At 35.6% G+C, this 16,264-nt stretch overlaps 1 protein-coding gene across 3 annotated transcripts in view; it reads left to right on the top strand.

Moving 5' to 3' along the window:
• Window positions 1-16,264, top strand: part of syt6b (synaptotagmin VIb) — a 50,478-nt gene that overhangs the window by 29,167 nt on the left and 5,047 nt on the right. The window contains exons 1-3 of one of the 3 annotated variants that reach the window (XM_046874806.1): window positions 6,540-6,678; window positions 12,730-12,952; window positions 13,183-13,759. In XM_046874806.1, the coding sequence (XP_046730762.1) occupies window positions 12,786-12,952; window positions 13,183-13,759 (744 nt within the window). In that variant the 5' untranslated portion in view covers window positions 6,540-6,678; window positions 12,730-12,785. Of the gene's footprint in view, window positions 1-6,539; window positions 6,679-12,600; window positions 12,953-13,182; window positions 13,760-16,264 lie in introns of those variants that run through there. The other 2 variants (XM_046874804.1, XM_046874805.1) reach the window with 2 other exon arrangements.

The following is a 16,264-nucleotide window of genomic DNA, read 5'->3' as shown; positions in this document are numbered from 1 at the left end:
TTACAAACCAAAGGTCAAAAAGAGCAAGTGGTTGATGCTGTAGATCCAAAAGTGCAAAACTACATTGCTAGTTTTTTGCAGTCTTTCGGTGTAAACCAGAATCTTCCTTAATTAAAATGTGCAAAAATGTAAATTTACCATACGTGTGTGTATAACAAATGTTTAAGGCCAGGAAAAATAATCAGTAGCCTAGTTGGCATTGCTGACCTAACCATGTCACTCATTGTTTGTACTAGTGTGTTTACGATGACATTACTTAAGGCCAATTAATTGTTGTATTAATAATGCTGGAAATATAAGTAGAATGGGCTGCATTAAATGCAGTTTACTAAAATGGAATCTGTTCTGAGATACACAGGAAATGTACAGTAAAACCAGTAAAACTTTCTAAATAACCATGCAAGTTGCCTTTTGCTTTCACAGCAGGAATCTTTGTGGTTAAACCATGTAGAAGAGGTAGACAAGGGATAATGTACTAGCAATAATAAAGTGATACAAATCCAAAATCATAGATCAACAGGTGAGCTAGAAAGCATCAGAAATAGCAGAGGAAACAATTGAAGCATAAAATAAATTGACATTAACAGCATTAATATTACAATATGAAATGATTGTGTCATTAGTACATTTTGTTGTACAGTTAAAATTCATCAAAATCAAATTTAAAATTTAGTCAAAATTAATAAGCTTATGACCCAAAATTGGAACAGATATATAATTAAAAAGGGATTTACAGGCCAGATCAATGATATGGCTGCATATGAGGTGGGAATTGACATCCTGAAAGAGATCAGAGCAGTCCAGAACAGAAGGGAGTACTGTTAGAGCAGTCATTATTTACATGGAAGTAACCAAGCAAAAGGACACTGAACAATATGCACAAGTTGCATCTTTCAGCTGTGTGGGCACAACAAGAAGAGGAATGAACTCTGTGATCCCCCCCTAATGCTATTGAGGGAAGCCCAGCTAGTTACCCCACATCTACTGCTATTGACAAGCTGGAATATTTAACTTCAAAGAGAGCGGAGAGCAGAATGTTGACCGATCTCCAGTGAAACAATACAGATGCTTCTGGTTGTGGTCACTATTTAAGGTTGAGCTCCCCTTTCACCAATGCACAGCAGCTGAAGGACTTCTCCATGACTCATAATTGGAAGCAGCAAAGTAAATCCTGTGCTACCAGCCTGCATCCATGGGGGAGGCCATGCTCCCCGCAGAGGATTATTTGGTGGTGGGGTCCCAGTCCAGGCAGTACAGGCATGGTGGGCTTCTCTCTACCTCTCCCTTCTCATGCCCACTTGGTCCCAGTACCCAAGTAAGGTCTGGATCACACCAAAATAGTCCCCCAAACCCACATGATTTTCTCCTTCGCCACTACATCTTTCCATCATCCTCTTTCTTTATCCAGGCAAAATAGTCCACACCCAACTGAACCCAGACAGGTCAATCAAGCAGGAACATACTGCATGTCATTGAGTATGCAGCAGATTCAAAGTGTGACCTGATCACCATCTATCATAACCTGATTCAAGGTGGGACTTTGGAAAATGCAAGTTGACAAAGGTAAGGTGTGTGAACAAGGATGTTCACGGATACACTCTGATGCAAAATTGGTGGTGGTGGTGGTGGTGGTGGTGGTGGTGGTGGTTAGTCCTCGTCATCGTCATTTTTATGACAAATTAGCCAAGGTATCAGGCATTAATGAGGGAAATATTTGTAAAAGGGTCCTGGGTATGGTAAGGAATCTGTGAAGCATTGGCTGGGGAGATGGTCTGCAGCATGTTGTGAATGTCAGCTGGTAAATCTCCTAGACAACTCCAAATGCTCTATTGCTCTGTTTATTTTTAATCATAATCCCCTTTCAAAAAACAGGTATACAAATCATCTGTTTGAAAGGTGCAATATCTCAAAGGTCATAGTCTTGATATCACACGAGAGTTTCATGTTATGTCTCGAGTCAGGGTCCAAAATGAGATCCTGATATTTCTGATGTGTTGTGAAACGGTAAATGGGTGACCAGCAGCTATTATCTTTATGTTATATGCTTTTTATATTATATGCTTTTAAGCATTTTATAAAATGCTTATTTTTACCATCCATCCACCTTTGAGTGGTAAATGCTGGTGCAGATAGACTTAGCCACAAAAATTCATGCAGAATTCAAAGTTTTTGTGACATAACTACAATGTCCTAGTCAGTCAGGATCTCTTTCAGTATTCCTACTTAGGAAATAGCACTGAAGCACTGAGTCAGTGCACCTTTCTAATAGCTCATTGAAATGTATACCAATTTTTTTACACACCTCATCTATTAATAGATAATATATTGAATTGGATTTGATGGATAGTGGTCTGGGTACTCCCTTGAGTCCACCAAGACCTGATGTGTACTCCCCTGTTTACTTACTAACAAGTGTATATTTCTGCACACTCAGATTGTGACAAATCACGGTTCTGGATCAGTGTTCCTGCTTCCATGCGGAAATGCTGATCCTGAAAATGCCCATCTTCCATGTCTGTGACCTAAGGGGAGAGGTGGGAGCAGGTAGTGAGAGAGAGAGAGAGAGAGAGAGAGACTGAGAGAAAGAGAAAGAGGCAGAACGACCGAGATGCCTGGAAAAAAAGTGTCTGCCAAGTGAACCAGTTGCACAGTTTTTATCCTGGATAAATTTTTATCCTGGTGCCATTCAGGGTGGTATTTGCATTGCCCAGTAGTACTAGCTCAATAATTTGCTCCACATCCCACAGCTCTGCCTACAACTACAAGCGACAGAAGTATGTCAGCCACTGTACAAGGTGTTATTAAAATGTTTTAAGACAAGTTTTGTAAAGATAGCAACAGAAGACTGAACGCACTGTCACAGGGAGCACCAATCTTCATAAGTCAAAAAACATCTTCCTGGAGCTAAGCAACTGGTGCTAATCTGACCATGTGCGATCTAACACCTCCAACTATACATCAATGCAAGCTTGGAGTTAGTTAATAGTTTTGTAATTCTGGGTTTATTATAATAAGTATGGCCTTATTTTGTCATTGGATAGTTTATTAAGCTTATATTTTATTATTGTGTCTTATGGACATACAAAATAAATCCATTGTGCAGACCTTAATAAATAGTACATTTCTTTTAGCTGACAGTGAAGATTTTTACTCCACTATTAAATAATTTTTAACAACAGCAACCACTGTTAATCTCATATGGAGAATGGCTATTATTACCTATTAGGTTATACTCTACTCTACTTTTAATTTAAATTTAGAGGGCAGTCAGAGGAAATGCCTTTTTCAGTATAATGTTCTGCAATCATAAGACAAATGTAATTAATCTTGGCAAAATACAAATAATGAATTGGCTGTAATAAATGGACATTCTGTGCCACCCAGATTGGTTCCCTCTTAAATCTGGTTTCTCCCAAGGTTTCTTCCTTATGCCATCTCAGGGAGTTTTTTCTTGCCACAGTTGCCACCGTCATTAGGGACAATTAGGGACAAACTTACACTTATAAACATTCTTTTTCATTCATCATTGCATTTTCTGTGTAAAGCTGCTTTGAGACAATGTTCATTGTTAAATAAAAATCAATTGAATTGAATCTGCTAGCAAGAAATTCTGGCAGCTATTTCAACAAAAAATGTTCTCACTTACAGTGGGTACGGAAAGGATTCAGACCCCCTTAAATTGTTCATTCTTTGTTATATTGCAGGCATTTGCTGAAATCATTTAAGTTCATTTTTCTTCCTCATTAATGTAAACATAGCACCCTATATTGACAGAAAAACACAGAATTGTTGACATTGTTGCAGATTTATTAAAAAAGAATAACTGAAATATCACATGGTCTTTAGTATTCAGACCCTTTGCTCAATATTTAGTAAAAGCACCCTTTTGATCTAATACAGCCATGAGTCTTTTTGGGAAAGATGCAACAAGTTTTTCACACCTGGATTTGGGGATCCTCTGCCATTCCTCCTTGCAGATCCTCTCCAGTTCTGTCAGGTTGGATGGTAAACGTTGGTGGACAGCCATTTCTAGGTCTCTCCAGAGATGCTCAATTGGGTTTAAGTCAGGGCTCTGGCTGGGCCATTCAAGAAGAGTCACGGAGTTGTTGTGAAGCCACTCCTTTGTTATTTTAGCTGTGTGCTTAGGGTCATTGTCTTGTTGTAAACCTTCGGCCCAGTCTGAGGTCCAGAGCACTCTGGAGAAGGTTTTCGTCCAGGATATCCCTGTACTTGGCCGCATTAATCTTTCTCTCGAATGCAACCAGTCGTCCTGTCCCTGCAGCTGAAAAACACTACCACAGCATGAAGCTGCCACCACCATGCTTCACTGTTGGGACTGTATTGGACAGGTGATGAGCAGTGCCTGGTTTTCTCCACACATACCGCTTAGAATTAATGCCAAAAAGTTCTATCTTGGTCATCAGACCAGAGAATCCTTTTTCTCACCATCTTAGAGTCCTTCAGGTGTGTTTTTAACAAACTCCATGCAGGCTTTCATGTGTCTTGCACTGAGGAGAGGCTTCCGTCGGGCCACTCTGCCATAAAGCCCCAACTGGTAGAGGGCTACATGATGGTTGACTTTCTATAACTTCCTCCCATCTCCCGACTGCCTCTCTGGAGCTCAGCCACAGTGATCTTTTGGTTCTTCTTTACCTCTCTCACCAAGGCTCTTCTAACCCGATAGCTCAGTTTGGCCTAGGAAGGTTTCTGGTTATCCCAAACCTCTTCCATTTAAGGATTATGGAGGCCACTGTGCTTTTAGGAACCTTAAATGCAGCAGAAATATTTTTGTAACCTTGACCAGATCTGTGCCTTGCCACAATTCTGTCTCTGAGCTCTTCAGGCAGTTCCTTTGACCTCATGATTCTCATTTGCTCTGACATGCATTGTGATCTGTAAGGTCTTATATAGACAGGTGTGTGGCTTTCCTAAGTATAATCAAACACAGCTGGACTCAAATGAAGGTGTAGAACCATCTCAAGGATGATCAGATAAAATGGATAGCACCTGAGTTAAATATATGAGTTTCACAGCAAAGGGTCTGAATACTTAGGACCATGTGATAGTACCCACTGTATGTTTCTTCACTTCATCATTGTTATTATGCTAAAATGTGTCCAGGGATACAAATGCTTGTACTGCTATATACATTATGACCATGATGAAGGTCACATAACAGGGCAGATCAGAAAATAGTGACAACACTATTTCTGTAAACACTTCTACTGGGGGTGGGGGAGAGAGAGAGAGAGAGAGAGAGAGAGAGGTTATTTGTATAATCAATTTATCATTATCTGCTAAGATTCAAGACTTTTCATGCTATACAGAACATAATTGTTCCTGACTGTTTCTCAGTAGGTATTGCACTCGGTTTATCTTATCTGTCATTTACGACATTCTCCCAGAAGCATTGTGGCTTGTCAATATTCACTCAGTTAATATAGAAAAAAATGTTTACTTTATGGCAGTAATGTCATGTTTTATTCCCCTTGAATAAAACAAAAAGTTGGATTTCACAGTAAAATGTAATAAGTAATAAATTAAACTACATTGACAAAGTAAGAAAAATATTTTGTATCACTGTCCACCATCCACTATTAAAATATACATATAGTACTGTGCACACATTTTAGGCAGGTGTGAAATAAATTCTGTAAAGTAAGAATACCTTCAAAAATATAGTGTATTATTATCTTATAAATTAAAAATTGGAAAGTAAATGAACAGCAGAGAAATACAAATCAAATTTGTATCCTATGTTTGCATTCTTTGTTGATTAGCTTAGCCTTGTTTTCATGTTGGAGGTATGGCTTTATGGCCACAATTCCTCCCTGAAGACCACTCCTGGCCATACTTCTCTGGACAGTAGATCGGTGTGCCTGGGTCCCACTGGTTTTTGCAACCACTGTGTCTATGGCCCTCATTATTGCCCACTTCTTTGTGCTTTAAAAAAAAAAAAATACGTTTGAACAGCACATCCATTTTTGTAAGCATTTGTACTTTAAAGCATTTCTTCACACCTGCCTAAAATCTTTACATAGTACAAAATAGAGTACTGTATATCACATTTCACAGTGTTGTTTGAATGATCAAAATATGATTTTATTATATATCTATCTAAAATATAACAAAATATATAAATATCTGTCTCTCTCTTCACAAGGAATCAAACTGAAGTGAAGCACTGTCTTTGCTTTCTATCGCTTTCAGTCTTTTCATCCTTCTGTGTTAAAGCCACTTTTGTTGCTTCACTGTATTTGAAATTCATGAAACTGTCCTGTTAATATGTTTGCAATTCAAATAGGGCACACTGTAAAATCGTGTGGGCCTATATGAATAAACTAAGGAAAAATTATTATCGTACCTACATTTAAATCTGGGTGACAATAATATTTACGCATGAACAAATAAGTTTAGTGATCTTTGTGACAAAAAATAGGGGCAAACTAAATAAAACGTGACTTTATTCACCCGCTAATTAAGGCAGGAGCATCGCTCTTGGTTATAGTTGGCTTCAGGCTGGTTTACTGGCGCTGCCATAGAAACGCGCACGCCTCTGCGCCGAGCCCATCTGGTCCTGAGGCGTTGGAGAGGGAAGATCCCTAAAAACCCCTAGGAAGAAAACTAGTTAAAACCGGGAACATGTTTAAAGAGGGAAAGAACTAAACCCCATCATCGGTAAGAAATCGCGCGGCTTATTCGCTAGTGTTTTCGGCTCGAGATACGTCAGTGTAAGTTCGTGTAAGATAAAATGCATCTTATTGTTGAGTAAACATTTGATTCATATTTTGTTAACTAACATTCGTGGTCGCAATCTGCAGTACTTATGTTGCTTTTACACACATTTTTAAATAAGGAATCAGCAGATCCTCTAAAACGAGTCAGAAAAGCTTAATATTCTCCGTTTATATGAATATTATTTTTTGGTCGTGTGTAGCAGCCAAACAAAAAGCACTGTTTTTCTGTTTCTTTTCATTATTAAGAGACCTTCTCCTAATATCTTTAGATGCAGGAACACATTTAATTTACAGTTAATATATAATTATATTAGGTATTAAATCCTCTATTTAATATTTACTTAAACATAAACTAATAGCGAGTTGGTTCATGTACTAATCCCAGAGAGTTCCCCTTAACTGTCATGTGAATGTCATGAATTTATGCCTAAAAATATCACTTGCAGTACATGTTGTTTAGTTAAAGTGGATTACTTAAAAGTAGGGCAGTGCCCAAAAACAGGACAAAAATGGGTTACTGTTCATAATGACCCGACTGACATGAAGTAAATCATGCAAAAATAAATCACATACACATACTTCATTACTGTACTTAAGTAGATTGGCATCAGCATTTTATTTCACTATTTATTTTTCTTTCTTTTACATTTTCACTTTCACTCATTACATTTTTTTAAACAAATATCTGAACTCTCTACTTCTTACACTTCAAACCTGGCTCGTTACTTTAGTTTTAGTCTTTTTGGTGACATGATCAATATTTTTTATTTTCATTGCTCACAGTTTTCAACCCATCAACCTATTTCTTGTCATTGCGCCACTTTTTTTAATCTACCACTGGTGTAGAATTTCTTGGCTATCACACACCACAGACAAAGACTAGTCTACGAACCTAACAACGACCATGGCAGAAGGCAACAGGGACAAGGGGCTAAAGTGGATGAGGCAGAGGGAGTTAGTGATGTAAACATGACTGAGAACAGAAACATTCTGATCAAATGATCATCATCTTTTCTCTGCTTGTGTTCTATATGGTGGTTGTTCAGCCTGGATACATTCATTAGATTACAACATTTTAAATTATTTTATATCAATATATTAATATGATGTGAGGTCCAGTTAGGAGCGTGACACTAAAACAGATAGTAGTAATGGCTACATTTTACTCAAGCACATCAGAGCCCAAACTTCTTTACTTTACCTTGAGTGAAAAAGTGTAGTCAGTACTTTTACATTTATCAAAGTCTTTTAGTATCTGTACTTCTACTTGAGTGAAGGATGTGTGTACGTTTGCTATCTCTGATTAATTTCACCCTTATAGCTTATTACTGAAATTTATTATTAGTGTTATTATGGTCGATAAGAAGGATCAGTGTCAATTATGAAAGTAATCTGTCCATAGGAAACTGCAAATGGCAAATAATATTTCAAATGATGTTTTTAATGAATACCTAATCAGCTGTTTAATTCAAATTATTTATTTTACAGCATGTGTGATATAGTGTACCCTGTGTGTTGATTAATGCATTCACTGAAAAACATATACAGTAGGTGTTCATTAATCATTCGTTTATACTGCTTCCATGAGTGTTAAGGTTGGCTCTTTATATTTTGTGATTTGTCCATGCCTTATCTCATCATTAGTTGTATTTATCTAAGTATGTAATTCAGGTATTAGTGCATGAATATTCATGTAGTGTGTTTATAGTGTGTTACCACATTTTAAAATGATACACTATGTAAACTAAATAGCAGGATAGATGGCCAGTGTGATTCACTTTCTTTCTTTCTCTCACACTCTTTAACGCACGCACACACACAGAGACAGCTCTGAGCCTCATGTCTTAGTCGAGGTGTGAATCTGTAGCACAGTCTGTTTCTTAATATCTGTGTCTCTGTTCAGTAATATGCTGCTTGCTTGCTTCACTGTTGGCAGTTGTAAGAGACAGTGTTAAAGATCGTGCACCATCCTCTTCCCTTTTCATTAACCCAATTTATTAGACCAGTCAAATGAGTCAGAAGTAAATTGGCAGTGACAGTTCTGTTTCTCACATCTGCTGCCCTGAACTCATTCTAAAGGGCCCATCACCATAAATGAAGTGCGCACACACACACACACACACACACACACACACACACACACACACACACACACCCACCCTCACTCACTCACTCACTCACTCACTGAAATGTTAAAAATGTAATACTGAACTGTAACTGAATTTGGTGTGTAGGAAATTAACACATTTTGGTACTTTTTTTGACTGTTTTTTTGTTTGTTCATGTGTTTTACATTTTTAGATGCTCAAATCAAATCAAATCAAATTTTATTTGTCACATACACATACATACAGGGTACGACATGCAGTGAAATGCTTTAAAAATAAATGCTATAAATTGCTGTGCAAAAAGTACAGTAGAAATCAAAAAGAAAATGTAGAAATCATTGCTATAGTAAGCATTGCTATGGTCAATTTTATTACTGGAAAATATCTCATAAATCCTATAGTGAGGTACATGAAATTTTATCATGATTGCCTGAGGGTTTTTTTGTTTATTTTTTTAGCTGTTATGCACAGATGTCCCTCGAATTACGTAGCTCTGAAATAAACTGGATGTAATATCTGCAAGATTTTTATTACTATTAAGGGCAATCCTGTAATGCTGAATTAAGTCCTGATAATAACCAGGATATATAATGAACCTGTTGCACAAGATATGCTAGAAGGTACATGTAGCAGAATCTGCTGCAGAATGTGAGAGAGGACAATTCTTGTTTTGTGCATCTTGTGTAAATTAGAATTTATATTGACTTGCAAAGTATCTCATATTGTATTTGAAAACATATTTGTTGTCCTGCCAATTTGTTTAATAAGTTGGTTTAATAAAAAGGCAAGAGAATATGCTTAAATAATAAATCCTGTTAGATCTTTTGTACATTTAATTTATAACAACCAAAACATCCAATGAACATCCAATGAAAAATGAATAGAAATGTTTTTATAAAAGAAAAAGAATCTAATTAACCATTTGTATTATTGTGCACACTCTTTGATAACCGGGCATATGACTTTGCTTAGAATTAACCAATCAAATTTAAACTCAAATTCAGAAGTATTATCATAAGCCTTTAGTTCAGCTTTTTTTTTTTTTTTTTTTAAGATTCTTTTACATTCATTTTGATTTTAACTGACTGTCATAGGCTGTGTACCCAAGTATTTACACATGCACACCTCTATATAACTTTAAAAAAATCTTGTTTTTATTAAATTAAATTTTGTTTAATTTTGTTACATCTTAAATTGTTTCTGGAAAAAAGGTCAGGCAATTGGCAAACAACAATACTACATATACTACATAAAATCATGAATGGCTTGGTACTCATCAAGTTATTTCAGTACATCAAAACACAAATCGGGGTATATATACAGACAATAATTAAAGAAGGAATTAAAACTAGCTGTGAATGAAATAAAGTACAATCACCATTAGTCTATCTTCTTCTTCTTCTTCTTCTTCTTTCTTCTTCGGCTGCTCCCTTAAGGGGTCGCCACAGCGGATCATCAATCACAATTAGTCTGTATTATATCATATTTTTGTTAACACAGGCAACTGTTAATCAGGAAATGAAACAAACATCGAAGGAGTGCAAGTCTTTCTGACACTAGAAATCAAGTGTATGGTCCCATACAATATATTGTTAGGTCCAGTAAACTCAGATACTTTTGTCTGCACTATGAATGACAAGAGTATTACTCGGACACAGTCTTTAAATTGTATCCTATAAAGAATATAGTACAATGCATATAGTCAAATTATATACATTATAAACATATTTATACTGTTGTTCATTTATGTTCTAAACTGTTTTAAATGTAATAAACTCCCACTACTATCTGTTCTGTGCAAAAGGAAAATAGGACAATGCTTCCACACAAGTGACAACAGTGGCTTAAAACATTTAACATAGTGACAAAACCCTTTTAGAATGAGAAAAATAGGAAGCCTAATAGATTATTAATGAAGCCAACACTCTCAGCCCTGAATTAGTTACAAGGCCTATGTGTAACTAGATATGGTTATAAAACCATACAGGTGAACAGCAGCTTTCTCAGGCTAAATTATATTTATTTTAGTTAATGCATAGATACTATGTAGAGGCATGTATTTAACAAAAATAAACATTACTGTAATATTATTAGCAATCATTATCAATGGACAGTACAGTGTTGCAGCTAGAACTGTGGCTAAAAAGCAGAATTTTTCAAAGCAAATTATTAGAATTAAATACATTTCTGCAAACATATGTCAAAGAAAGAAGTTGCAGCAATTTATTCAGGATGCTTGTTTGGGACAGAAATGTCATTGGTAAATCTAAACTTAGTATCGACTATGAGATTACAGACCTACAAAAATAGCTCTATAGCTATATACTATATATTATATTAAACATGTAACCTATTTCATTTTCTTTGAAAATGTGTATGTATATATATATATATATATATATATATATATATATATATATATATATATATATATACAGTACAGACCAAAAGTTTGGACACACCTTCTCATTCAAAGAGTTTTCTTTATTTTCATGACTATGAAAATTGTAGAGTCACACTGAAGGCATCAAAACTATGAATTAACACGTGGAATTATATACATAACAAAAAAGTGTGAAACAACTGAAAATATGTCATATTGTAGGTTCTTCAAAGTAGCCACCTTTTGCTTAGATTACTGCTTTGCACACTCTTGGCATTCTCTTGATGCCTACTTTGAAGAACCTACAATATGACATATTTTCAGTTCACTTTTTTGTTATGTATATAATTCCACGTGTTAATTCATAGTTTTGATGCCTTCAGTGTGACTCTACAATTTTCATAGTCATGAAAATAAAGAAAACTCTTTGAATGAGCAGGTGTGTCCAAACTTTTGGTCTGTACTGTATATATAATATATATAAACTTTTGGTCTGTACTGTATATATAATATATAAACAGTACAGACCAAAAGTTTGGACACACAAGGTGTTAACAAGTATTCATACGTTTTTTTTTTTGAAAACTGTTTTAACAGCAGTCAAATGTTTGTTAGTTTAAAAAATAAAGATTAACGAAAATGTGCATAGATATAAATGTTGTAAAAGTAATTGTAAAATATGTTTGTAATTTTCTTTAGAACTACATACATTCTGATGCATAGTATTTATCTGTTATTATTATTAACATTAGTTAATAATTAGTTAATAATATCATCATATGTAATTGTTTTATATTTTGTTTGTACTGTGTAAATCTGTGTTCGAAACTAATTGTATATCTGCTCATTTGGCCAGGTCACTCCTGTGAAATAGATTTTTAATCTCAGTGATTTTTTTCCTGGGTAAATAAAGGTTAAATAAATAAATAAAATAAATATTATGAACAAATTAATCTGATGTATAATAAACCTGGTGTATTATCTGTAAACATTTATAAATACATTGTAGCTAAATCTAAATGTATTTAGGCACAATTCCTTCAAGAAGCACCTACCCAGACAAATACACCACATCACCAGTCTGGATCATGAGAATGATCTGCCAAGCATGGAAGATCACTCTGCCTGCACAACTGCCTCACTTGGCCGCATCCAGACTAAATTGTACAAACAGAATATGCAGGAGTCTGACCAGTTGTTTAAGAATGGTGCAACCAAATCTTGTGGGAAACTCAGTTATAGGCAGCCTCTAAATATTTGATAGGCCGATTTTTGTATGATTGTTTGACATAACCCTGCTGAAGCACTTTTATCATAAATGACACTCGAAACAGCCCTATATATTATTTTCTGTCCATTTTATTTTCACCAGATGGCTCTTATAATTTCTCACTGCTATTTGTGGTATGTGGCGTAGCACTACTGTCTATCATTGGCTTCACCAGCTGAAACCTTTGCTGGACATCCTGATGTGGCAAGACTCTTCTGTCTTCCCACCCAGAGAGGCTGTCACCTAGAAATAGTGCTGGAGATCGTTACCCAGAGCAAACAGACATTATGGAGAAAAATAAACTAAAGAATCCTGGAAACATCCTGGAGAGAGCAGTAAAGATCAGTCACACATCACCAGACATCCCAGCAGATGTGGAGATGTCCATGAAGGACCACTTGCTGAGACGTACTTGTATTTCACGGCAGACTACTGAACCAACCTCTTCAAACAGGTCAGCCCTGACTTAGGGCTTCTCATATTTGTCAAGCTCTGCCATTACAGTAATTTTAGGTTGTGGTTGTTAACTTAATGCCTAGATTGCTCAATTTCTTCATGTTTAAACATAGTTTACTAGTGCATAAATTTCAGGCTAGTTATAGTAATTTTAATTAGTTTAATAAACCTGGTGTATTATCTGGAAACATTTATAAATAAATTGTAACTAAATCTAAATGTCTTTAGGCACAATTCCTTTAAGAAGCACCTACCCAGACAAATGCACCACATCACTAGTCTGGACCATGAGAATGATTTGCCAGGCATGGAAGATCACTCTGCCTGCACAATTGCCTCACTGGGCCGCATCCAGCCAGAACTGTACAAACAGAACATGCAGGAGTCTGACCAGTTGTTTAAGAATGATGCAACCGAATCTTGTGGCAAGATCTATTTTGCACTTAAATATGATTACGAGGGTGAGCTGCTGCTTGTCACCATTGTCAAGGCAGAAGGCCTGCCTGCCAAGGACATATGTGGCAGCTCAGATCCGTATGTTAAGATATACTTGCTGCCAGATCGCAAGCACAAGTTCCAGACTCGTGTGCATTGCAAAACCCTCAACCCTACATTTGATGAGACCTTTCAATTTCCAGTTCCTTATGAGCAGGTGGCCACAAGAAAACTGCACCTGAGTGTATTTGACTTTGACCGCTTCTCACGACATGACATGATCGGCGAAGTATTACTTGATAACCTCTTCGAAGTGTCTGATCTTTCAAGGGAGACGTTCATCTGGAAAGACATTCAGTGTGCCACTAATGTAAGTAAATCCATTTTTTAAATAATGTAATAAGTTTAAGCAGGATTTATTACGTTTTATTACTGACTTATTACGTTCAGCTGATCAAATGATCTGGTCTAGTAATGTGACTAATGTGATTTGTCACGCTAATACATCTAATAGAAATGTAAAAAAATTGTTACTTAGTCTGACGTGCATGCCCATAGTGTGAGAATTCACTTCTGTGTTTACATAGTCATGTGCTCCATTCAGTTTATGTTCTTTCCCCAACCTTCACGTTATGTCATTTGTCATTCTTTATATGTCCATCTGTTTACAGGTGCTCTCTATTTCTGTGTTAATCAATTCATACCCCTTTTTTATATACCCCCTTTGTTTCAGTCTTGTATTCAAGAAGTAACTTGTTCAGTTTAGCTGTTATTACTGAGTCATTTAAGTTTATGTTTCATGTTTTACCAGTTTCCTGATCACATTTCTGCTTTTCGTTTATACCCCCATAACTGTAGCCTGTTTCACGTTTGTTTACTTGTATTATAATAAACCCAGCACTTTTGCTATTGTGCATTCATTGCATAGAGGACAAATTACTTCACCCAGGACTGTGCACAGGCAAAAAAAGGGGGAACTAAATGGGGTGGGTACTTGTTAATACAAATCATCCAGTTATTAGAATTACACAATTAAAAGAGAAGGCACTCTGTAATAATTTCAGACTTTATTATAGATGTTCTTATATGTTTTGAACAGTTAAGTTAAAATTTAACAGTTAAGATAAAATTTCTCTATTCCTTTTTGCAGCAAAACTTTTTTATTAGGGACTTCATTATATACTAATAAAGAAATCATTTAGAACATATATATTACCGGTACCTTTTCTTCTTTTGGCCTAACTATTTATAGACCTTCTATTAATATGGTTTTAATAAAATATTATAATTCTGATGTGATAGAATACTAATAGTGATTGTAGTGATTCAAAGTGATTATAATGTGACCTAATACCTGATTACAAGTATTTAAGTGTGACATACTGCTAAATGCTCTATATGATTACCTGCTGGCTTTCTGTATTTGTAATTTTGAACTGCATTTCCCCTTTTCTGTCTCTGTCCTTTTTTTTGTGAAGGTATTGTTTTTTTACATTTTCCTTTCTGTCTACAAAGTGTGCCAACAACAACAAATTTGGTGTTATTTAAAATATATCTGATTCGGTACAGTAGTTTGATTAGACATTATAATTCTAAGAATGTGAATATATTGTAAAAAAAAAAAAACTTATTTAGTGGATCAGCCACTGACTGTAATGTGAATTGTAATGCATCTACCTGTTAATGTAACAACTTTCGGGAACTGTTGTCTCCACTCCGAGCGATCACTCAGATTGTGAGTGACTTTGAGCGTGGAAACAGAGCATAGTCAGTGGCTCTTTAGCAGAGTGGTAACAGAACTCTTTGAGCTGTTTGATTGCTGATAAGGGCCACAGGTTGGAAGTAACGGAGTACAAATACTTCGTTACTGTACTTAAGTAGATTTTTCTGGTATCAGTACTTTACTCCACTATTTATTTTTCAGACAACTATTTACTTTTACTCATTACATTTTTACACAAATATCTGTACTTTTTACTTCTTACATTTTCAAAACCGGCTCGTTACTTTAGTTTTAATCCATTGATTTGGTGAAATATAAATTTTTTATTTTCACTGCGCACCGATTTCAGCCGAACAACCGATTTCCTGTTACTGCGCGTCTTTTTCAATCCGCTGCTGTATTCTGCTCTCACTCTTTACTCTTTTTCAATCCGCTGCTGTATTCTGCTCTCACTCTTTACTCTTTTTCAATCCGCTGCTGTATTCTGCTCTCACTCTTTACGAAGATAAGAATCAGCAGGCCAGAAGGCAGTAAGAAGTTTGGGGTTCACATGGATGAGACAGAGGGAGTCAGTGATGTAAACATGACTGAGAACAGACACATTCATGATCATCATCTTTTCTCTGCTTGTGTTCTGTATGTGGATGTTCAGCCTGAATACATTCATTCGGTAACAACATTTTTAATTCGTTTTGTATTAATATATATATATTTGGCTGTCAAAATTAAAATGATTGTAAACGGCACTAGATTTTATTAACACGCTATCAATTCAGCACGCATTTCTGTTTTTACCATTTTTATAAAAAGTATAAATACATAAATAAATAACTAAATATAAAAGAGGCGAAATTAAAACCTCCAGCAAAACATACACTTATTCACGACGTCCCCTCTTTACTTCGATATACAATAAATAAATAAACTCCACCGAAAAATAATTGTAATCAGTAAACTTTTGTTTTATTTTTGCACAAAGTCTCAAATCAAACACCAAATCCACCATGTTTTACACAATTTACCCTCTGGGTGGCGTTTTGTGGGTTTTTTCCTCATAATGGCGACACGAACAAAAATTACTGTCTTTATTGATCGTACAGATAAAAACAATCCATCATTCAAATCTGTAAAATGTCTATGATTATATATATA

This window comes from Silurus meridionalis, chromosome 19 (genome assembly GCF_014805685.1).
Source record: "Silurus meridionalis isolate SWU-2019-XX chromosome 19, ASM1480568v1, whole genome shotgun sequence".
NCBI classification, from domain to species: domain Eukaryota; kingdom Metazoa; phylum Chordata; class Actinopteri; order Siluriformes; family Siluridae; genus Silurus; species Silurus meridionalis.
The sequence above is the reverse complement of the archived record's forward strand: the minus strand, read 5'-3'. Positions and strand labels throughout refer to the sequence as shown.